The sequence below is a fragment of the Trichosurus vulpecula genome, chromosome 3 (genome assembly GCF_011100635.1).
Source record: "Trichosurus vulpecula isolate mTriVul1 chromosome 3, mTriVul1.pri, whole genome shotgun sequence".
Classification (NCBI taxonomy): Eukaryota; Metazoa; Chordata; class Mammalia; order Diprotodontia; family Phalangeridae; genus Trichosurus; species Trichosurus vulpecula.
This window is the reverse complement of record NC_050575.1, coordinates 249,795,039-249,819,626: the sequence shown is the minus strand read 5'-3', so window position 1 is coordinate 249,819,626 and position 24,588 is coordinate 249,795,039. Positions and strand designations below refer to the sequence as shown.

The 24,588-nt window shown below is 37.3% G+C and overlaps 1 protein-coding gene across 1 annotated transcript in view; it reads right to left on the bottom strand.

Annotated features, from left to right (window-relative positions):
• Positions 1 to 24,588, bottom strand: part of DLGAP2 (DLG associated protein 2) — a 201,989-nt gene that overhangs the window by 114,051 nt on the left and 63,350 nt on the right. The window contains exon 3 of the mRNA XM_036751925.1: positions 3,218 to 3,365. Within this exon, the coding sequence (XP_036607820.1) occupies positions 3,218 to 3,365 (148 nt within the window). The remainder of the gene's footprint in view (positions 1 to 3,217; positions 3,366 to 24,588) is intronic.

Here is a 24,588-nt window from a genome sequence, read left to right as displayed (position 1 = left end):
ATCTGGTTGTATTGAAATGGCAATTAAGGCAACAGAGGTAAATTTGTGAAACCTAAGAAGTAAAAGGAAAACTACTGTGGTCTAAAGTTGGCTATGAGAGAACAAAAAGAATGCATTGCAGAGATTGAACCAACATAAAACAGGAGAACTGACCTCACTGGCTATTCGTGAGGAATAAAAGAACAACCACTACAGCATCTTTGCCAAGAAAACCCCAAACATCATCACAAAGGGTTGGATATGACTGAAAATGACTGAACAATAACAACCACACACACACAAAAAGAACAAGGGCTAAGAAAAGTTTTTCTAAGACCAGAAATGTTGTATTAAGTTTCAAGGCACATTTTGATTTTTTTAAAATAATCCAATAATTGGTTAGTAAATTCTTCCATAGGTGCTTGTATCATTGAGCTTAAGATATATTGAAATAATTTGCTTTATGTAAAGCAAGACATCTTATTGAATATAGCTGAAGGAACATTGGGTTTTGAGTCAAATGAATTAGGCTCAGATCCTATCTACCACTTACTGTCTTTTGACCTTATGTGTGTTACCTTGCCTCTCCAACTGCTTCTTCATCTGTAAAATGAGAGAATTGACCCAAATGATCTTTAAGTTTCCTTCAAACTCTAAATCCTACAAACCATCTTTAGGAGGACATTTCCCCCAGGTTGATTCTGCATGATTTTTAACCCCCAGAGACATTCATAGTTAGATTAGGAATAAGACATATTTTCAATAGAGGAGGGATTGAACACAGTGAAATTATTTGCACTTAAGGGAATAAAGGATCAAAACTGTTGGGGAGGAATTTGGATTATCAAAGGGCTGAGCCAATGGAGTGGTGCCTATCATATTAGGCATAGATACATGCTCTGAATGCTTATAATCAATTCATATGACTTTCTGTTGGTCAGTTAATAAACATTTATTAAGGCCCTCCTGTGTGCTAGGCTCTATGCTAAAGCACTGAAGCATTGTAGTAAGCCTTCTAAAATCAGAGATTTTACCTTAATCTGGAAAAGACCAAATGGTTATATAATTTCCATGAAAGAAGGGGCTATAACTAGTGTTTAGGACTCCTTGGGCTCCAATATTTCCCCATTCTCAGGGACTGCCCAGAGATTGAAGATAGTTGATAAAGTGTCTCTTGCCCTGAGATGCCAGAACTTAAGAAACAACCATACAACAAGCATTTTTTACTCTTCTGCATAACACAGCCTCCCACTTTATCTTCCTACTCACCCCCATATGTCATAGGGAGACCATGGTGCTCCATTAGAGTTAAAGCTAGAAGGAGCTTTAAAAGTAATCAAGACCAACCCTCTCATTTTATAGAGGAGGAAACTAAAATCCAGAAAGGTGGTAACTTTCTCAGGGCCACACAAGTGGCAGAACTGGATATCCAGGTGCCCTGATTCCAAACCTAACAGTTCTTCCCCTCCATCCCTCTAGGTTGTCTTTCATAGTTTAGGAAGAAAAGATGAACAAAGGAACTACTCTGTAGTAGAAATCAGCTGGGTAGGGGTAGGCAGTTTGGGAAAGAAGAGGGGACTCCCATAAATAGAAAGAGCATAGGGCAGGTAGAGGCTGTGATCCAGAAAGTTTTAGATATGGTCTGTGCACTGAATTGAAGTAAAAAATAAAACAAAAAAAAACAACACTTTAGGATGAGGAAGCTAAGAAAGAAAACTTGGGAGAAAATGCTCGGTTGTTCTCTCTGAAACTTGAGGGCATTTTATTCATAGAATCAAAAACAAAGTTTAGGGGTACTTTTCAAAACAAGGCCAGATTGTTAGATCTAACAGTACTCTGAGGAAGGTCAATAGAGAATAAGTCATCATAAGAGCAATAGACATAAATGGCCTGGGCAGTGAAGCAGGTTGTCAGTAGCTTTCTGAGTCATCTATTTATGGCATTAAGAATATCAATAGAATTTTCACTTAATGGTCCCTAGGAAATGCCCTCAAGCTAAAAGTAGTTTTTTTTAATTAGCACATGAATAGATTTTTTATTGGGGTTTTACCACTTCCTTTTTATTCTTGAATATTTAAGACCACAATGCCCAAGTACACACCCCACTTTCCTATCTCTGTGTCTTTGTATTTGATGTTTCCTCTACCTGGAAAGCCCTCCTTCTATTGATTTACAGCATTGAAATCCTTCCCATTACCCAGTGTCTGGATCAAATGCAACCTTGTACATAAAGATATTCTTGATCCCCCTAATGTTATTTGTTCTTTTTAGGAAAGCTTCTCATGTCTAAGGATTGATAAAGAGTTAAAAAAAGTATTCCTGGGAAGTCAGGGTTAGGTTAAATAGAGATTGATAACAGTTAAGTGTCTAGCACAGTACCTGGCACATAATAGGCTCTTAATAAATGCTTTTGATTGATCACTTGATTATGGACAAGTAGGTAGGACACCTTTACATTTGTTTAAGTATAATAATTTATAATGTTAAAATTTATATAACAGTTTTCATAAAATTCCTATACTGCATTTTCTTAAAAAGCATAATTAAACGGAAAAATAAAATAATCTCTTTCTCTCAGTTAACCATAAATATGGAAAGTCTAGCCATTTGGACCATGGTGCCATGACCAGGACTTCACTATTTATCCAGTGGAAGCATCTGGGGAAAAAAAAAACTAAAACAAAAAAAACCCATCCAAAATTAAAAAAAAAAACAGTCCCACCTTGGTAATGAGATAATCATATGAAGATTGCAACTGAAACCTATTATACAAATAAAAATGTAGCAGTCTATCCTCAACTCTACTTGCTAAACCTTCACAGATTCTGTCCTGAAAGATTCTACTGGAGGAGATTTTGATTCCCTAGCAAAGCAATACCACAACATTATTTTACCACAGCATCATCCCTTAATTTTATCAATAAAACATTCCTGGAAGAAGGGGAGGGGAAACCGTGTGTATAAAGATGACTCACTCATCGGTTGTATTTCCTGTGCCAAGGAGAGATGACTAAGACATTAAAGTAGTACAATAAAAAACAAACAAAAACATCAAAACAAAACTCCGTCTTAAAAATCTGTCAATTTCCTATCCATGAGAAATAAAGTTACTTCTTAAATAGTCTTTCCTTTGTGGCATGCTTAAGTGGTCATTGAAGAGCTCTCACTATTAATGGAGAAAACTTCTAATGAAATCTCGCTTTGTGGTTTGGGTAAAGGATAAAAAGAAATCGCAAACCTGACTAACGCAGCTGGCCTGACTCAGAGTGCTGACTGCCCGCATGTAGCTCTGATTCCTGGAGCGGAATTTTGGAGAGTTGTAGTTAGCAGAGGGATCCAGGTTGTGACCACCAGGCACCTCACTTGCAGCTTGTAGGTAGCTCTGGCTATATTTAAAAGACAGAGAGAAAGAAGAGGAAAATAAAGTCCATAAACATCAGTGGAAAAGTTACAGTTTGAGAATGATCATTCCATCCCATTTTAAGAAGCTGCTGAAATTGAGCAATTTGTAAGTATTTTTCCCTTATGTAAATATATTTGATGTAAACACTTGCAAATGTGAATTTCATTTCCTGTAATAAATGGAGGTGATTTTCCAGATTGCTTCTGAGCTTGACACTTTATAGCCAGAAAGGTGGAATTAGGGTTGCTCCAAATAAGAACAGATGACAGGATCTGTAACTCATGCCGCATTAAGGCAAACTACCCACCTGGATTCAGGCCCAGCATCAATGATAGAATCATAAAAATGTGTCTATGCTTTTGCAAGTACACAAACTCTGAATTCAGCATATGTTTTTCCATTTCACTTATACAAATATTTTATTGTGTTAAACAGTGTAGGAAAAGAATTGCTCTTTGAAAAATTGAATCCATTTCCACAGTCACAATGATTTTTTTCCCAGCTCCTCCTGAAAAAAAGATAAAATTTTATTTATCCTTTTACTCCTCCAACCTTCCACGTTTCGGCCATATTAAAATTCTGATGTGTGGAAGTATACTAAAATCTTACTTAACTGGAATGTTCCAAGAGAAGAGTGTTCTGGTTAAAATGGGCTTTTCTGGCTAATCAGAAACCTTTGCTATTGTTTAATCCCTTGATGTTGAAAAGCACTTTAAAATGTATGAGGCCACTTTGTTGCCTTAGTAAGAAGAATTAACATAATTTCATTTTTCTTTGCTGACTGCAGATCTCATAGTGCCTCAGAGCCCTAATTTTGAACCACCGATTTTCACTGCACAAGAGTATATGTACAACATCTCTTGAAATAGAGTTGTGTGCCTTGACCCCAGAATAACCCCTGGAAGTTTTAAAAAAAATTTAATATTATTTTAAATGAAGTCCCCGATATAACTTTGGATTTGCCACTTCTTCTAAAAGTGGAAGGCAGGGGAAAATCCATTTAATTTAGAATTTTGTTTATTTGGGTTCCAGTTATATAGGTTTTATAGTTATCATTTCCAAAGGAAAACAACTACTTCACTTAAATAATATACTTAGTAACTAATGATATGTCCTCCACTCCCCAAAAACAAAAGAGCATCACTTCATGTTTAAACTTATCTTCATGTTAGATGTAAAAGAAGTTTAATTTTTTTAAGTTCTCATATTAGCTGAATAAGTTTTGAATTGTGGTGCTATAAGAAAACTTTTGCTACAATGCAAAATAAACAGGCACACACACACACACACACACACACAAACACATACTTTGGAGTCCTGACATATACTTGGAACAATCTTCTGCCGTGATCTGTGCTGCCACTGTGTGTGATATTATTAAACAATAGTATGAGGAATGTTAGCCAATAGATAGTTACTCCACAATAGTTTTGTATAAAAATCAATTTGATTCCATTAACAAATATTTATTAATTGCGTATTGATGTGTGTACATTCCTGTGATACGTATGAAGGAGCTTACAAAGACTACATTTGACACATAGTTTCCTGTCTTCATGAAGATTAGAGTTTAGTAGCAACATATGAAAAATATCCAAATTACAGATGATATAATTAAATTTGATTCAATATATATTTATTAAAGGCCTATTATGTGCAGGGCTCTGAATTATAACATATGATCTTATATTCCATAGCATGAAACAATACATGATAATTGCCCTAGCAAAGTTTTATGAATGAGAAAAGGCATAGGGAAGACATATAGAGAGGCTTCCTGGAGAAGGCAATATGTGAAGCTGTCTTTTAAAAGTATTGTTTTTAGTCATTTCAGTTGTGTCTGCCTCTTTGTGACCCCATTTGGGGTTTTCTTGGCAAAGATACTGGAGTGGTTAGCCATTTCCTTCTCCAGCTCATTTTGCAGATAAGAAAACTGAGGCAAACTGTTAAGCGACTTGTCCAAGGTCACACAAGTACTACATGTGAGGCTAGATTTGAGCTCAGGTATTCCTGACTCCAAGTTTAGTGTGCTAGGCTATCTAGCTGCCCCACTTTAAAAAAAATAGATGGGATTTAAATGGGTAGAGGAGTTATGGTTTTGTGGAGGTAGGAAGGCACTGGACATATACTAGGGATGTCAAGTAGTCCCATTTGACTAGAGCCACAGTGTATGTGGAGAGTAGTAGTTTGAGCTAAATATGGAAAAGCAGGTTGGCCCCAGATTAAGGATGATCTAGAATGCCCAGAAAAGAGTTTGAACGTAGTAGGCAACAGGAAGCTTTATTGAAGTAAGATGACAGGATCTATGCAAAATACAATTATAATATCTGCAATGTAAGCTACCTTAGTTTTTCCTTAAAAGGTATTGAAACCATCCTTGAGATTTTAATTGTCTTGGGAGCTTATGCCACTGACATTGAGTACAGAAGATAGTCCATGGGAAGGTAGCAGTAGTGTCCCTCAGGCTTGACTAGGTGCCAACGTGGCCAACTGAGAGTCAAGGAAGCTATGTTCAATTGAATCAATGATGTATCCTTGTTTAGTATACTTTTTATCCTATGACTTCCTTTTGTTAACTGTCAGATAGTCTACATGTGTCTCATTTCATCCCAATTTTGAATCTGAAGCACCGGACTTGGCCTAAAACCCACACTAAAATATATAATAATAGCTCACATTTATATAGTACCCCTTACTATGCACCAGACACTGTGCTAAGTGCTTTATAATTATGATCCCTCTTATCCTCATAACAACCTTGTGAGGTAGGTGCTATTATCCCTATTTTACAGATGAAGAAACTAAGGCAAAGAGGAGTTAAGTGACCTGTCTAGTCCAGGGTCACACATCTAGTGAGTATATGATGATGAATGAATGAAAGTGATTGCTTACATAAGCGCCTATGGATATTAAAATATATACATATCTGGGAATATAAACTGATTCAGAAGAGTATCTTTGAAATTAATCCTACTTCACTAGCTTCTTTGAAGTATTTTTTTTCTTTTTGGCTTAAAATGTCTGAGATATGCATACTTAGAAATTCAGTCATAGCTTTCTATTTGTTAAATGTGTAAAAGCAAAACTATGCTAAAATGATATGCTATAAGTGGGACTAGCTTGTTTTTCAAATAACAGCTTAAATTTCAAAATGAAGATTACTGTTTGTCCTGTAAGACTTTATCTTAACATGGATTCACTGCCTTCTTTATCTAGATGGGTATAGTCTCACTATGACTAAGTAGATATTAGTCTGCCCTTGAGAGGGAGAGGATTTCTAAACAATGTATACTTGCAAAGACCAGGGGACCCTAAAGGGATGAAGACTAGATGATGGTAGTAAAGAAGAGCTTGGTGACCATGAGAGCAGTGGAATGATGACTAACAAAGAAGTACAACTCTCTTGCCTTAAATAACACCTAACATGTGCCAAGCACATCCTCACATTCAGATAGAAATCTTCTCTCATGGTCCTACAGAAAGGAAATGCTAATGTAGCTCACCTCTGCCTTACAACTCAGAGGCAGGAGTGATTATAACCCCCATTTTATAGATAAGGAAACTGAGGTTAGAGGTTAAAGTGATTTGGCCAGGGTCATCCAGCTAGCATTGCACCACCTGCCTTCAGTTTAATAAAGATGAAGAAAGTGTCATCTAGAGAACTTGGGACTTGTGCAAAGTCACACAACTAGATTGTTCTAGTAGATGAATCAGGATTTGAACCAAGATTTTCTGAATCCAGATCTGATTTTTATTCCTACACTGTTGGAGGCATGAAGTGTCCAAATGAGGCATGTGCCTTGGCCACACACACACTCCTTTGTATATGCCCTACATACATATTTCCTGATTACATAGTTTCCTTCACATGTCTCCTGGCCATATGCGTTCCCAATGTGTGTGCCTTCTATGTATGTATCCTGGTTGTATGTATTTTCTTCACTCCCTTCCTACTACTTGTGGTGCACCTTGTGTGTACATGGGGGAGCTTTTTCATCATTTATTGCTATATGATTTAATTAAATGTCTTTTGTTTTGAATAAGTGTGTTCTATAACTGCATGATCCAAATGAAGACACTGTTGGAGTCTTATGAGCTATGGTTTTGAGGGAGTGGTGACTAAGAATTGCCTCAAATATGGGACAGTTTTCTGGAGGGCTTATACAAGAGAGTTGGTCCCTGGGGCTGCAGAACTAAGTGATAGCTATGAAACACTTCTAGATGGGCAATCTGTACCAGGTCAGGAAGCAGTAGCCTTTTATCTTCCAAGGAATGTTGCTGTGGACCTTAGATGCCAGTGAGAGTTTATCCACGAGGGTCAAAGTGAAAAGAATGAAGTAATAATAACCAAAATCTCCATTCTGAGAGGTACCAGGCAACTATTTGTTAGTCTCCTATTAACAATGGAAAAGTCAGCTGTTTCCTTGGTATATGTATCCCACATGTTATAGAGAGCCTCCTCAACATTTTCACACTGATAACCAGTTCAAGAAACCACAAATTATATTAATAGAAGTAACCTGAGAAGCATTTCCAAAGAATTAAGTCCTGGACAAAAAAGAGAAGACTTTAGGGGCACAGGTTATATTTTTATGGATTCTGCTAATTGACAATAGAAGATTCCGAGAGGAAAGGCAGATTTAGGAAGAAAATAAGCCAGCTAAGAATATGATGTTTAAGAATATTATTTGGGTGAACTACAGAGGCAGAAAATTACAGAATTTCGGGGTTTCAGGGGACCTTGGAGAACACTTAATTCAACCAATAACTGAAAAACAATAAATACCATTTTGCCTCTGCTTCAATATATCCAGTGAGGAGGAAGCTACCACTTCTTGGGGCAGTCTAATTCACTTTTGGACATTTTTCTTATGTTGAGCTTGAATATTCCTTTCTGGAGCTTCTACCCATTGTTTCTGTGTTCGCTTTTCAGGCCCCGTGAAAGAAGCGTAATTCCTCTTTCACGTGATAACCCTTCAAATACTTCAAGATGACTTTTATTGTTATTTCTCCAGGGTAAATATCCCTACTTCTTTAGCTGATCTTAATATAATATAGTCTTATGAACTCTTGCTGTTGAGTCATTTCAGTTATGTCTGACTCCTTGTGACCCTGTTTTGGGGTATTCTTGGCAAGGATACTGGAGTGGTTTGTCATTTCTTTCTCTAGCTCATTTCTACAGATGAGGAAACTGAGGCAAAGAGTCAAGTGAGTTGCCCAGGGTCACACTACCATCTTTCAGTTTATTGAATTGCTTTGTTTCTTCAGCATTTCATTCTTGAAATTCCCAGTCTTGCTGAGTCACCTTCTCTTGTAGAATTGTAGGCAATTTTTTCTCTGGATCCTTTAAACTACAGTATACAAAAATTCAATGTGCCTTCCAACTATGCCCACATTTCCTTCTTTCTTTATCATGATTCTAACAAAGAAATGGCTCCTTTTTCAGCTCCCATCATTTCTAATTCAACAAACAGTTCCTCCTTTTTGGGTACACTCAGGTGCAGAATAGAAGTTTCTTATGCTACTTCTTTCATTTTTTGAAGAAAGAAGTTATCATTAAGGCAAGCCAAGAATTTGTTAGATACTTTGGGCAGAGAAAGCTACATAAGATGTCTGGATAATTAAAATCCCTAAAAGCTTGCCACATAATCCCTCTGTGCTAGGATTCCAAACTCTTTCCCAAAATCCCCATCTCTTTTCTCCCTCTGTGGTCTATTCCCATTACAATATTTCTTTGGTTTCTCCTTCCTGTTGTCCTTATTTACGTTTCCTACCATGCTTCTTCTTTCAGGTTCCTGTGGCTTTTTGTTGAATTTTTATTGTAGTAGCAAAAAAATAAATCTTTGCATTCAAATCATTATAGTACTTAAAGATCCTATGTTTTGTAATAGCAATTTCCTCCTCCAGTGTCTTTCCAAAAATCTTAGCATTTTGGCTTTGGCTTGGGAAAGTATATACCCAAAATGATAATATGATAATCGAATTGATTTCCCCAATGAGTACTATGTGCCTGTATGTATATATGTATATATACATATTTATTCGTATATAAAAGATATATGTGTAGAAGCATATATGTGTGTAATCTATGCATGGACCGTATATGTCTCTATTCTGACTTATCAATTTTGATTAAATCTGGTTTAAAAAAGGAAGAAAGATATATTTTTATATTCAGATGAGAGGACCTAATGAAACTCTAGGCATACGTGAAATAAACTAATCAAATTCGACTACAATTCTTCAACCATGGTGTAAAAGAATTAACTCCGAATTTGAAGCTAGAAGGTCAGGTTCCAAATGCTAACGACACCACTTATTGCTTGTGATCTTGGACAATTCACTCCACCTCTATACCTTTAGTATCCTCCCCTGTGAAATTAGCAGATTGAATTAGGTGGTTTCAAAAGTTCTAAAATTGTGTTATAACAACCCTTGGCAAAGGGCTCATGGGCCACAAAACCCCCTGGGATTTGTAATTCTTCCCAAAGAGTGTGTGTGTGTGTGTGTGTGTGTGTGTGTGTGTGTGTGTGTGTGTGTGTGTGTGTGTGTTGGGGTGCTCTGAGGTGGAGGGTTTTTTTTAAGGAGAATGAGGAGAGAAGGGAGAGGTGGCAGTTATCCCAGGGCAGTGGCAGACGTGGGCTACATTAGATTTTCCTTTCTGTAGGACCATGAGAGATGATCTCCACCTGAATGGATGAATTGAAGGGCTGATTGTGTTTTAGAGGAGAAACAACCATTAAAAGAGAAGAAGATTGGGCAGTCCCTAACCTGCCCAAGCCTTACTTCTGTTTAGGTTTTTGTGTAAATTTATTTTATTCAAATATGTTTGCTGGATTTTATATTATTTTTCCCCTGTGACAAACCCCATGCTTATGTTGCTTTGTGACTGAATAGCTGAAAGAGTCCCAGGAGAGAGGGATCTTTCCTAGCACAGGGCTGGTAGCTCGACCCCAGCCCATTATTGAGAATTTTGCTCTCTACTTAGGGACATAAGCATGGGGCATTTCATAAATACTCTTCTAAGTTCAGAATCACTATGACTTTGCGCCCTAATGGCATAAATCTACCTCAGATGTGAGTCCAGGTTACACAGTGATCTGTTATCTTGCATAACATGAAAGTATTTCTTTTCTAGTGAACAGTTCTAAAATATGTGCCTTAAAAACAATGTGCACATTATTGAAACAAGTAGTATCTTCGAATGGAAATGGAAATTGAGTTTGAGAAGCTGTGCTGATGAAAAAAGTCACCTTAAAAAGAAGGGGTTTACTGGAATCCAACTTTAAGTGTATTCCTTCTCTACTTGCAGGTATTTGTAGAGCTGTTCACTTAACAATGTGCTCATGACCCTTCTTGTGCTTTTTGATGGAAATAAAACAAATGTACAATGCAAAATTTTTTTTAATGTATGAGTACTCCTGTCTTCAGCTGCTTAGATCTATGAAACCATTCTTTAAAGTTTTAGACACACAACTTCTATACCCAACTTAGAAAAGGAGTACAAATTCCATGTAGGTTGTCTTTGAGAAAAATGTAAGAAAACATGTGTCAAAGAATATTAAACATAAAAGCAATCCTTTCATATATCTGTAAAAGGAATCTGACACATGGCAAACTAGGAAGATATAAATCAACTATTGTCTGTCTTCATGAACAATGGAAGTGGTAAAAAAAAAAGATACTCATGTACAATAGGGTAAGTGTACTTGCTGTATAAAAAAAAAAGATCAATTCTGGCACATCCTACTGCTCCAGGAACACCTCCATGCCTTTGCTCATTTTTTCTTCCCATTTTTTTCAAAGCCAATTCTGATGCTGCCTCCTCTAGGAAGTCTTCCCTGGTATCTCCAGATGGAAGCGATGTCTCCCTCCTCTGATCTTTCACAGCACTTTAAAGAAAATCATTTTTATTTTATTTTTAGGTCTGAATTCTCTCCCTCTTGCCTCCTGCCCCCACACATTGAAAAAGCAAGAAAAACGAAACCTGTTAAAACATATATACGCAAGTAAAACAAATTCTTGCTTAAACTATATTCCTCCCCCTAAAAAACCTTCAGTCTGTACTGTCCATCGCCTCTTTATCTGGAGGTGGTTCTCATGTTTCAGTATCTCATAGCACTTTGAATTTCTCTCAAACAATCATGAACTTTGTATTACATATATATATATATGCATATATATAGTTATAGGGACTAGATTTATGATTTTATTGGTAGGAAAAACTACCTGGTGAGGATATTCTCTCCACCAATGCAGGTTGGTATCTTTTTTGAAATTTATAGTCTGATAGTGTTGCTGACTAACCCAGGTCTTCCTTTTTCTGAGGTTACATCTCCTTTGTCAAGCTGCTTAGATATTATTTATGCACATGTTTTATCACTTCTCTTAAAGTCTCCATGAAGGTGCTCCCAATTTTGTGTTGCACAATTAATATTTCTAGAACACTTTACTATCCTCACATGGCAAATAACTTCAAAGCAGAGTACCACCAGAAACTACATTTTCCATGTGCAGATTATTTAAATCATATGCTGGAAAGGGAGCCAGTAAGAATGTCACACATGCACACACAATACACATGAACACATACATACAAACAACAAAAGTACACATAAGGTAACATGATTATGTGTACCTGTGTATGTACACACAAATGTGTGTATGTATGATGTATTTATATGCCCTTCCAGGTTAAGCTCATTACTTCTAATCTCAACACTATGCTGCTAACTCAAGCTTTGACTGACACTGCCTCTCTCAGCTTTTCTTTCCCTCTGACTGGAGGGCTGCAAGGCAGAATACCAAACTCTTCCCTATGCCTTCTTTTATAGAGGGCAGAAACTGGACTTTTGGGCTCACTCCATTCTATGTCTACTGTGCTCTCTGGTTTCAACTCCATCGAACAAGATAACCCTTCCCTCCACCCAACCCACCATGGTCAAGATGCCCCCTGGTGAAACCAGATACCCATTGGTGTCTCATGCTTCTTTCCCCTCCCCCCATCTTCTTGTCTCCTTTTGTGTTTTGTATCCCTTCATTAGATTGTAAGCTCCTTGATGGCAGGGCTCTTCTTTCTTTTTTTTAATTATATCCCCTGGGTTTAGCACAATGCGTGGCACATAGTAGGCACTTAATAAATGTTTATTGTATTAGACTGGAATATATACATATATGGGCATATACATATGTACATAACATACACATATACATATATTCACACCCCTCTACAACCCTGAGGGGGCAAGTAACCAGCAATTCTCTGGAAACCCAACTTGTCAGCAGGAGAGTTGGAAAAGTGCAGGCTTGAGAGATGCAAAAGTTGTGCTCCAGACCTACCTCTGCCACTAACTACTCTAATTATATAGCTTTGGGTAAGTCACTTCAGTTTTCTGGGCTTCAGGTGCTTTATCTGGGACTTTGGGAAAAAAATATCCTACTTCCCTGAAGGTAAGAGACTAGACTAGTTGATCTCCTAAGTGCTAGAAGCTATGATTCTAGGAACTCATGGGCTTCATTTAATGGAGTCGCTTGATATTTCTTCGATATTCTGTAAGCTTCATTAAAAACCACCTATTTTACTGACATTTTCTAGCACTACAAAATATGGGAAAGACAATTTTATGGCATTGAGCTGAGACAGGCCAACATGCCAAGAGAGAGAAATTTAGAGTTTGTCAAAAGTCAATAAAGAGAAAAGTATGTAGCAGGACCCTCTAGAAAGGTTTTGAGCCTCAATGCTTTGCTGAAATATTTGCCTACACAGAGGATGCACAGCTCTTCAGTTTCTTTGAGAAAGCTAGAATCATAGCAGCTTTATAGATAGTGTGTCTTTCTCAAATGCTCTTTAGTTCCTCCAGCCATGAAATAGACCTTTCCTTATAGCTTTAGTTACTCTTTAAAGGATATGATCAGAATATGGCAATATGGCACTTTGAAGGATATGATTAGATTGCACTATAGGTGTCCTAATTTTTAATAGTGTGTCACATAATCAGAAATCTCTATGTGTGTAGGATGTATATTACATGCTTAATGACAATGGACTTCAGTTATAGTTAATAATTGATGCAAGCTTACTTTTTTATCATCTGGTGGTAGTCAGTTTTATACAATAGAAATTGGGAAATACATTTAGGTGCTTTGATCCAAACTATTGTTAAGGCTGTATTTCAATATGCCAGTAAATTCATGAGTTAATTGGTGTGGGACCTCCTTCCATTATAATAGATCACAGCTTATCTATGCCTTCCCATCATGAACAACTCTCTCCATGCTTTCTCATCATGGACTATTTTTGTCAACATCTTTATGTTGATCCTCTATAGACTATACACCCATTGCTCTGAGGAGTCTTTCTTTGTTTCTTTGAATATTTCATGGATGCTATCTCAGCACTGTCCATCTATTATCCTCTACTCTTGCTAGACCCTTTCCTTTCCTAGTCTTTTAATTTAAATATTAAAATTTAATGGTCTTTTATATATTTATATCACATGCATTTTCTGATACACATGCCCTATTAGACTTTGTCACAAAGACAAATATTTAAGCAAAATTGACTGATAAGATGATTGAATATGACAGTGTATACAACAGGTAAAACCTGTAATTCTGTACAAAGAATTGCTACACAAACAAGGAAGGTGTATTTCAGAACCAAGACTGCCATTACAATTGACTTAAGTTCAACTGACATTTAGTATTGTTTTCATTTATGTTATTGTAACCATTGTATATATCATTCTGAGCCTGTTTTGTTTGCTTTGTATCACATGTGCAAGTTTTTCCGTTACTCTGAACTTCTCATATTTGTCAGTTTATAGCACAATGTATTCCATTCCATCCATATTCTTTGAAGTCCAGTGATTTCCCAATTAATGGGTACTTAGTCTGCTTCCAGTTTCTTTGCTACCATACAATACTACTACGAATATTTACATACATTCATATATGTGATATGTTTATTTGTGTATCTATCTATGAAATTATGCTTTTGACTTCCTTGGGATACATGCCCACTAGCAGCACTTGAGCATGTCTTTTATGGCACTTAACAGACACAAGCCGTTGTTGATCTTATACTGTAGAATTATTCATACCCAGCTTGGGTATGGAGGTAGTACATTTGTGGATAATGGCAAGATTAAGGGTATGACCGTCTTTGTCAGTGGCAGAGGTGGGTTCAGGAGTAAGTAACTCATAGAAGGTGATTAGATTGAAGAACTGAATGGTTATTTGAGGGAGATTTGAGGTTATTTGAGGGAGAATCAACATGTTAAGTAACAGAGTAGGGATTGGGGACGAGAGAAAAATTGTAAGACAGGCATGGAACTCAATGAAGAAACCATCCCATCTTGTGATTCTCATCCATGTTATTAAGTCCACCCAAAATAGTGGAGGCCATTTTACATTTTGCTGGTGCCAACTGAACACTTAAATTATCTATCTGTTTTTCCTCAATTGCACTACAACTCTATTTTTCACCAAACTTTTCCTTCATGATATCCTAATGCATCTATTTGTCAGAATGATTGCATCCTGAAGCCTGTTTGCATTCATCACACACTTCTCCATTGTCCTTTGGGTGACTTTTGATTCTTTGTAGATTTTGGTGTGCTAAGATTTGCAACCATATGATATCAACAGGAATATGTTTTATGTTGAGAAGATGGGCCTTTGCATCAGAGAGAAGTGAGGAATTGTTAAAAGCATTGCATTTTCCCAAATGTATACTTCTGCATAGCTTCCTTTTTTTGGTAGTGAATGGGAACATTTAAACTGTTTCAAGAGGAAACCTCTTAAAAGGACAATGATTCATAAACAATTAGAATAGAAGGGATGATAGACATCATCTAGTCTAATGATGTGCCATGGCATACAAGTGAGCGTCTGGTTTCACTAAGTGTGCACTGAATTATGTGGAATTTATACCTGGAATCACACATTAGTGTTTCTTCCCGAGTTCAAATCTAGCCTCTGATATATATTTGCTGTTTAATCCTGGGCAAGTCACTTAAGCCCCATTTGCCTCAGTTTTCCTCATCTTATAGGGTTGCTGTGAAGATCAAATGACATCATACTCTTAAATTCTTAGAACAGTGTTCGGCGCATAGTAAGTGCTATATGAAAGTTTTTAATTTATTATTATTATTTATGGTTGCTTCCAGGAGCAAATACAAAATGCTCTGTTTAGCATTCAAAGCCCTTTATAATCTAGCCCCTTCCTACCTTTCCAGTCTTCTTATATCTTACTCCTCAAAATATACTCTTTGATCCAATGACGCTGGCCTCCTGGCTATTTTCACAAACAAGACACTCCATCTCTTGGCTCTGGATATTTCCTCTGGTTGTCAGGCCTGGAGTACTCTTCTTCCTTTGTTCTAGCTACTGACCTCCCTGGCTTCCTTGAAGTCCCAACTAACACCTTACCTTCCATAGGAAGTCTTCCCTAACCTCTATTAATTCCATTTCCTTCCCTGTGTTAATTATGTCCTATTTATCTTGAATATAGTTTGCTTTGCTTATATTTATTTGCAATGTTGTCTCCCTCATTAGATTGTAAGCTGTTGGCAAGGACTGTTTTTTGCCTCCTTTTTGTATCCCCCGAACTTAGTAGAGTGCTATACCTCCTCTTTATTCTTCCATCAATGTAGGGAGCTTGTTAAGGATCTTCTACCATCAGGCATATTAATGGGAAATAGAGGAAATACAAGAAGTAAGTGGCTGTTTGCAGGAGAGATTGATCTTGGGAAAATGCAAGGAGGAAGTGAACCTGAACAAGCATTGACCAGGATAAAAGGGGTAATAGGAAGAGGAAAAGACCATGACATATGGTGCTATAAAGGCGCACTGTGAAGATTTAGACAACAAAAGGCAAGCACACATTAACATAACTAATTATGCATACAGGTAATAGAATTATAAGATATAAAACCAAAAGGGACCTTAGGAATCATGTGGAGCAGAAGTGTCAAACACATAGGATAGGCAAGCTACATTTGGCCCTAACCAGTTTAAATAGTCATGGGGAAAATTTAACAAAATAAACAAGAATAAAACAGAACATAAATAATGTTAATATGTGGTTTTCTAAGTCAACATGAAGATGCAGGGATCTTTATATACAGGCCCTGTTTCTATCCGAATTTGACATCATTGATCTAGAGTAAGCCTCCCATATTTTACAAATGAAGAAACTGAGGCCTATGGAAGATGAAGGTAAAGGGGTAGAGCTGTGGGTGATAATTAATATTCTGTATGGAGTATTACATTCCAAAGACTAGCAGAGCTCAATAAGGTCACTCAGTGAACTGTAACAAGTGGTGAATAAAAGTTGTACCAAATATTTGCTTCATCATAAAAATTATTTACCATCTCTTGGTGGGGTAGATGGCAGGGGGAGATTGATAAGGATTTGACTACTGGCCAAGAGATCAGAGATAATAAGTTACATCAATGATGTAAGTATATTAATTTCAAAATTGTTTCTGTCATTTGAAAATTTGGAATTAAAGGCATCTTTAAATTCATTTCCTGTGCTTTGTAAGATCTCAAAGTTATAACTCCTTTCAAAGTCATGTCTTAATGATCCCAGTGGAAAGTTATTTAAGTGTCTCATACTTAATTTTTTCTCTCTATAAAATAACCCCAAAAATATCAGCTTTCTTGAGAGGACTGCAGTCAGGGGTGACCAATACAAATGAACACAAGGCATTAAAGTCTTAAATTGCTAAATAAAATTATTCCACTAAAAAGACTATGATGATTCCGAAGAAGAGGATGTATCAAAGTTTCTTGGGAAAAAAAAAGCCTTCTTCCTTCAGACATGCCTCAAAACACAGACCTACTTAGGGCATCATTAATTCTTACTTGTTACTTGCTGTCTTCTTTACTTCTTTCAAATGCTAAGTGAAAACCCCAGGGAGAACTTTGCAGGCACCTTATTTGTCAGATCTGGCAGATCAAATGAGAATGATTTGAGATGTCCTTTACATGCATGGTAGCAGGGATGTTATCAAATCGTTTCAACCATAACCTTTGGTTAAATCAATCAGCTAGAATTTTATATGTACTATGATCTGAGCACCCACTCCTGAATTTCTATCAAGCCACTTTGGTGGGGAAATGGACCACAGAAAATTGTTTGACTAAAATAATAGGTTAGGATGATTCTGCTTTTAAGGATGGGGGCAGAACTTGTCTGCACTAAAATATCCCATTTTCTCTGCTTTTATCTAATATCATTAGATGTGAAGCAGTATGGAGTAGTGCATAGGGAACTAGTCTAGAAACCAGGAAGAACTGAATTAAAGTCTGAAACATTCTGACTATGACCCTTGGCTATTCATTTAACCTTTCAGAGCTCTAGGCAAATCTCTTGAGTTAGAGAAGATGTAGAGAGAGAGAGTTCCCTCAAACATGCAATTACTTATCCAATTGTCTCTGTGCCTATCCCTTAGATAAGTTAATATATTGTTATTCAACATATTTGTTCTGTTGCCTGTGCAACAATACTGGGTGCACAGTGTCAAATTCAGAGCTTCCAAAGGGCAGGAACTGTGACTATAATTAGTTTTGTTAACAATGCCAATGATGCCGTTCTGTTTTACTGAAAAAAACCCAGAAGATCTGAGTTCAAATCTAAGCTCTCCTACTAAATAGCTATATGACTCTGGGCAAGTTACTTTAATTTCCTCATTTGTAAACAGAAGATGATGATATTTGAGTGTTCTACTTTGAAGTGAGACAAATACTCTGTCACCTCAAAAGTATCATAAGAATTAAATTTATTATTATTGTTGCCACATTGATAAAGGTCTTTTAAAAAGATGTTTTTTAATGATTATGATTCCCACATGATTATGTGCTAAATGTAGGGGTGAGGAACCTGCTCAAAATGGCCTATGAGAACTGATTATTAAATTTTCTGTATGAGCATTTACTATTCAGAAATTAACAAATGCTACAAATAAGGTCTTGATTTATTGTTTTGTTGATTGTCTACACTGAAGACAGTGATGGTGAAAATGTTAATAATGCAAATTAAGCTTAAAATGTGTTATGTGTACATTTCCCTCTCCAGAGAGCCAGTTGTTAAACATTTACCAGCACACTACTGATTATAACAATATTCAATAAAACTTGAGTTTTTGCCCAAATTCAGTTGTGATGTTGAATATATCTATCGGTGTTTCAACCTCCTACTCTTTAAAGAAGTGGTTATAGTAATTTTACTCTTCTTCCTTAGGACGTAGTTGGATTAATCCAATAATGCAATCCAACAAATGTTTATTAAGTGACTGTAATATGCTAAGCACTGTGCTAAGTGTTGGGGATACAATTGGTAAAAATAAAAACAGTCCCTGCCCTCAATAAGCTTACAATCTAAAGAAGAACACAACACACAAAAGGAAGGGGGAGGTCGGGAATGGACACCAGGAAGTAACCAGTGTGAGGGCATTTTGTTCTGTGGAGCTGAAACCAGGAAGGGCAGCAGATGCAAAGTGGAGTGATCCAAGAGTCCAGTTTCTGGCCTCTATCAAGAAAAGCATCATAAGGAGTTTGGTACTCTGCCCTCCAGTCCATCAGAGAAAGCGGGGAGAGGAGGCTTAGGGAGGTCAAGTCAGTCACGACTTGAATTAGAAGCATAGTAGTAAATTTAGAAGTGATGAACTTATCCTGGGAAGGGCATCCTATTCCGTGGAATTGAAACCAGACAGAGTAGCATTGGCAGATACATAGTGGAGTTTAGATTAAGAAAATTCTTTCAAAAGTAGGTAGTGCATAAATGTACTACACAGTATTCTGTATGGCACAATGGAAAGAGCAATGGATCTGATGAACAGCTTGGTTCAAATTCCAGGTCATTCACTTACCATGAACACTAACCTGTGTGATCTAGGGTAAGTTGCTTCACTTTTCTGACCTACAGAATTCTCACCTTTAAATTGAGGGATTGGACCAGATGAGCTTAAAGTCCCTTCCTTTTCTAAACTGTACAGTCTTCTTATTTACATATACTTATGACCAAAAAGCTAATATTTTTATTCTTATTTTCTAGTCAGTTGTCATCACTTCTTATATAAACAGAATCTTCATCTGTGTAAGGTTATGGATAATAGTTTGGCCCTTCCCAAAGTTTTTCCAGATAGCTATTGGTTTCTATGCCTGATTCTCTTGGCAACAACCTGATATTCTGCTTCTCAGAAGAAAACAGCTCCTGTGCTGGGTACGATCTTTTCCTCTTCTTATTAGGGAATGTGTATTGTTTTTCTCAGATATTCCCCCAAATTATGTCAAACACAAGTGATGGAAACTCTTGAGCTCTGGTTTTGAGGAACTGAATTAACAGTCATCTCATAGAGTCCACATCTTGAAGGCATGTTTCCTAGGACATTCATTTGCCAGTGGTATTTCTAAATCCTTGCAATGGTAAGCATGCTATTACAGGTACTTCCTTGAACTAAGATGGATTTCATTGTTTACTTAGATGCTCACTGAACCAATCAAAAACTGACCATACATAATTAAACAAAGACAATGAAGCACACATTCTGTGTATAGGGGTTAGGAAGATACCAATCTCTCAAGAAAATAAGAATCTCATAATACGGAATATAAAATGGTAAAATGCAAGGGATAAGAAGTGCCATAAGTATTCCTAAAAAAGTAAAGGTCATTTCTGAACAAAAGCTTTCCTTAAGGTATTATTTTAGGGCATTGGGCTTTATAGTTGGGAAGACCTGCTTTGAATCCCACATCTGATTTTGACTAGCTATGTCACAGTGAGAAAGTTGCTTAATTTCTCTGAGCCTCAGTTTCCTCATCTGAAAAATGGGGATAATAATATCTATATTATAGGGTTGCAATGAGGATCAAATTAGATTATTTGTAAAAAGTGTTTGGGGTCTTAAAGTACTATATAAATAAGTTGTTGATATTATTAAATTATTATTTAAAGATTGGTCTTGAAGAACAGGTAGATTTTCCTTCATTTAGAAGAAAATGCTCGCTGTTATAACCATTCTAACTTTGTGGAATCCTTGAAGCATCTTAGCCCTTCTGCAGGGCTTGTTACTGTGCTTGCTAAAGCTTCCGGGTCCTTCAGTTCTATGTGTGGGGGGAAGCATTGGTGTAGTGGGAAGAAAATTTGCTTTGGAGTCAGAAAATAAGAGAATGAGCCTTGGCTCTCACAAAGGGCTTAACATTTAACCTCTCTCTACCTGTTTACTCATCTGTAAAATGGAGTAATAGTATACTACCTATCTGAGAAAAGTGCTTTGTAATCTTTAATGACAATTATATCTATCATTATATCCATCATCGTCACTATCATCATGATGTTTTCGCTTATGTATATACCTTGCCAGAATAAATTAGTACGGTTGGTTTTTTAGCCCATTGCATCAAAGTCAGATCAAGGAGAGCTGAATTGAAGAGGACTGGAACATCATGCTTAGATGGTACCTGTACAACCTATGTGATATAGAGACCAGTTTTCTGCTTCTAGCCCAACGGCCTAGTTACCCTCGTACATAGATGAAGCATGACAAAATGGACAGAACAAGCATGTTTGGTTTGCCTAACTGAGCCACACAGAAGTGTAAGTCTGTGCCATTCAGAAACTATGTCTCTTGCCTTACCTGGCTAGCTTCATGTCTAGACTCAATCCATATAGACTAGGATCACCTATATTTCAACCTGACTATAACTTAACTTTCTAGTCTTATTCTGCATTTCCAGTTTTATTACTATACTCTATGGTCCAGTCAAACTGCCTTTCTTTTCTGCTGTTCCTTACCCATGGCATTCTGTCTCCCACTTTGTGCCTCTGCATATGCTGTTCCCCATGGGAAAACACTTCTTCATCTCCTTTGCCTCTCAGAATCTTTTGTTGTTCAGTTGTGTCTCTTTGTGACCCTATTCAGGATTTTCTTGACAAAGATGCTGGAGTGGTTTGCCGTTTCCTTCTCTAGCTCATTTTACAGGTGAGGAAAATGAGGCAAACAGGGTTAAGATTTGTCCAGGGTCACACAGCTAGTGAGTAATCTGAGGTCAGATCTGAACTCAGGTCTTCCTTATTCCGGACCCAGAGCTCTATCCACTGCACCACCTAGCTGCCAGAATCTCTAGTTTCCTTCAATTTTAAGTTCAAGTACTTACCATTTCTTCCATGAGGCCTTTTCCAATTCCCCCAGCTACTAGTGCTACCTTCCTCCATTTCTTTGTATATCTTTTGGGTATGCTTATCTGGGTGTATGTGCTATGCCTCCAGTAGAGTGTCAGCTCCTTCATAGCAACAATCACCTTATTCTTATTTTTATATATCCCCCATCCCTAGCACAGTGCCTGGCACATAATAGGTGCTTAATAAATACTGATTGTTATATAATTCCGTACTTCCCAATTAATAAATGCTTAGAACCAAACATAATAATCACTATTTTGTGCTGTTTTAACCAGTTTGAGGGAAGCAGTTTTACCCCCTATAGTCAATGTAACTTAGAGTAGAAACCAAGCATTCCAATCTGCTGACCAGCAGGCCACTTTAATACTAGAGGGTATGGGTCACTCCTTGGGGTGGTTGGTATATAACTTTGAGGTTCTTGGGCTGGAGAAGATATGAGTCATGAGAGTCTACTAAGGAAGGGCAAAAACTGGATTTACAGCTGCATTTCAATTTTAAGGGTTAAGATTTTCATCAAATAGAAAAAAAAACCTTAAAATTATCATGAATGAACACAAATCAGTCATATTTACTCAATACATCAAGGTCCTCTGGTTTTGTGGGCTGTGGGAATGGCCTCTATCTGGGCAGATCCAAAACCATTTATAACTTAGAGTCCTAGAGAGTTGCTAGAGGCTAAAAAAGTTAAGAGGCTTGCCAGTGGTCACAAAGATAATAAGCGATAGAAACCATATTCGAACCCAGGTTTTGGTTTGCCTCACCTTCTCATCTGTTAAATGATCTGGAGAAGGAAATGTCAAACCACTCCAATATTTTTGCCAAGAAAATCCCAAATGCTGTCAGAAAGAGCTAGATCCAACTGAAAATGATTGAACATCATTTCCTAATTCAAAGAGCCACTTTATACACTTCACCTAGGACCTTGCTAGGTATATTTAATATTGCACAAAAATAATTCGTAGATTGTTTCAAAAATGGTCACCTTTTAAAAATTGCCACCTTTGTTGAGCAATCACTTTAATTTCATTAAAATCTTACTTTGATCATCAACAGTGCATAAATTAGGTTTAGTATTTAGCTTGTTTGAATAGTATAAACAATCCCCAGGTAGTTCTCTGGAAAGGGAACTGTGAATAAAAGACAGAAAGGAAGAAGCCAAAGATGAAGTTGAGATAGACAGATTCAGATAGCTTTCTCCTTTTCCTTGTATCTTGAATACATGGAAATCTCAAATGCATATTACCGAATGATGAATTTAGGACTTCAAACAATATAGTGCATATGCAATCAACTTATGAGTGAAGGGATTTAGTTCTATAACAGTTTAATTTGGCAGGGATTAATAAACATGAATGGAGAAGGAAATAGCAAACCACTCCAGTATCTTTGCCAAGAAAACTCCAAAATGAGTTGGATATCACTGAAAAAAGACTGAACAAAAGTTAACATGAAAGCAAACACCAAGACTTTACCCTGATATTCCCCCTTCCCATGTCTTCCTGAGTTCAAATCCACCTTCAGATATGTACTATCTGTGTGACCTTGGGCAAGTCACTTAACCCTGTTTGCCTCAGTTCCTCATCTTTAAAATGAATTGGAAAAGGAAATGGCAAACTACTTCAGTATCTTTGCCAAGAAAACCCCAAATGGGGTCATGAAGAATAAGACATGACTGAAACCATTGAACAACAACAACTGCAAAATAAAAGAGACTTTTGGTGTCCAAGCCTATACCATATTTGAAAGTGTTAAGTCAGTTACTTGACAGCATCTTGAAAGAAAGCCTTGCCTTGCTCATTTTCTAACTGTCTTTGGAATATTGGCTAATGGGATTTCTCCCACCTCTCATATACAATTACTTACTAAGTCCTGTCAATTCTAGTCCCACCTCCCTCATATCCATCTCCTCTTCTCTATTCCCATTGCTACCATCCTAGGATAGACCCTCATTATGACTTGCCTGCCTGGCTGCAATAGCCTTCCCATAAGACTTCCAGTCTCTCTGCTTCCTACTTCAATCTATCATTCATCCTGCTGCCAGAATGATCTTTCTGATGTATGAGCCTTTGGTCATAACCTTTTGGTGGCTCCCTATTGTGTACTGAATGAAGTTCAAATTCCTTAGCTTTGCTTTTAAAGCTTGACACAATTTGGTTTCCCCTGCCCCACTCCCAGTACCATCCCATGCACACACATATGCTTTTCTAGCTTTTTCTCATGCTAAGCCCAGTCCAAGTACCCTACACTGTAGCCAAACTTGACCAGTGTCTATCCTCTGAACATCCCCTCCCTTTTCTGACCCAATTCCTTTTCCTGGAATGTTTTCTATTCCCTTTGTGACAGTTGGGTGGCGTAGTGGATAAAGCACAGGATGTGGAATCAGGAAGACTTGACTTCAAATTCTGCCTTAGTCTTCTCACTCTTCTCCCTTTCCCCATGCATTCCTGCAAGGTGGGAGTAAGGGTGGTCATCCTGCCACTGGTGTGTTCTTTTAGAAATCTCCTTTTTGTGGAAGGGTATAGACCAGCCATACATTCTTCTCCTAGTTCTACTTTTTACTCTCCAGATTTTATCATCATGCCTCAGCTACCTTTTCACCCTGGATGTTCCCTCGTACTTTGTGGGTTTTTTTCACCCTGAAATATCCCTTCAAACTGGTATCCCCCTTCTTCCATTAGGAAGTTCCTCTTAGAACTTCCATTTTGAAAAGGAGCTCAGATCACTTATCCTTCATTTATTTCTCTGCTCCTAGACTCTCTCACTTTGCCATAACCTAGGAATCTTCCCCTCCCCATTCCCACCTCCGTTTTTCATCTCCATTTTATATTTTCTTTCCCCATTTGAATGCAAACTCCTTGAGAGCAGGGACTGTCTTTATTTTTGCGTCTATTTGAATTCCAAGTGCTTGACACTGTGCCTGGCACATAATAAGTGTTTAATAAAAGTTTGTCCACCTAACTAGATGAGTGACCCTGGGCAAGTCACTTGGCCAGATAAAATTGGATTCAGTTTTGTC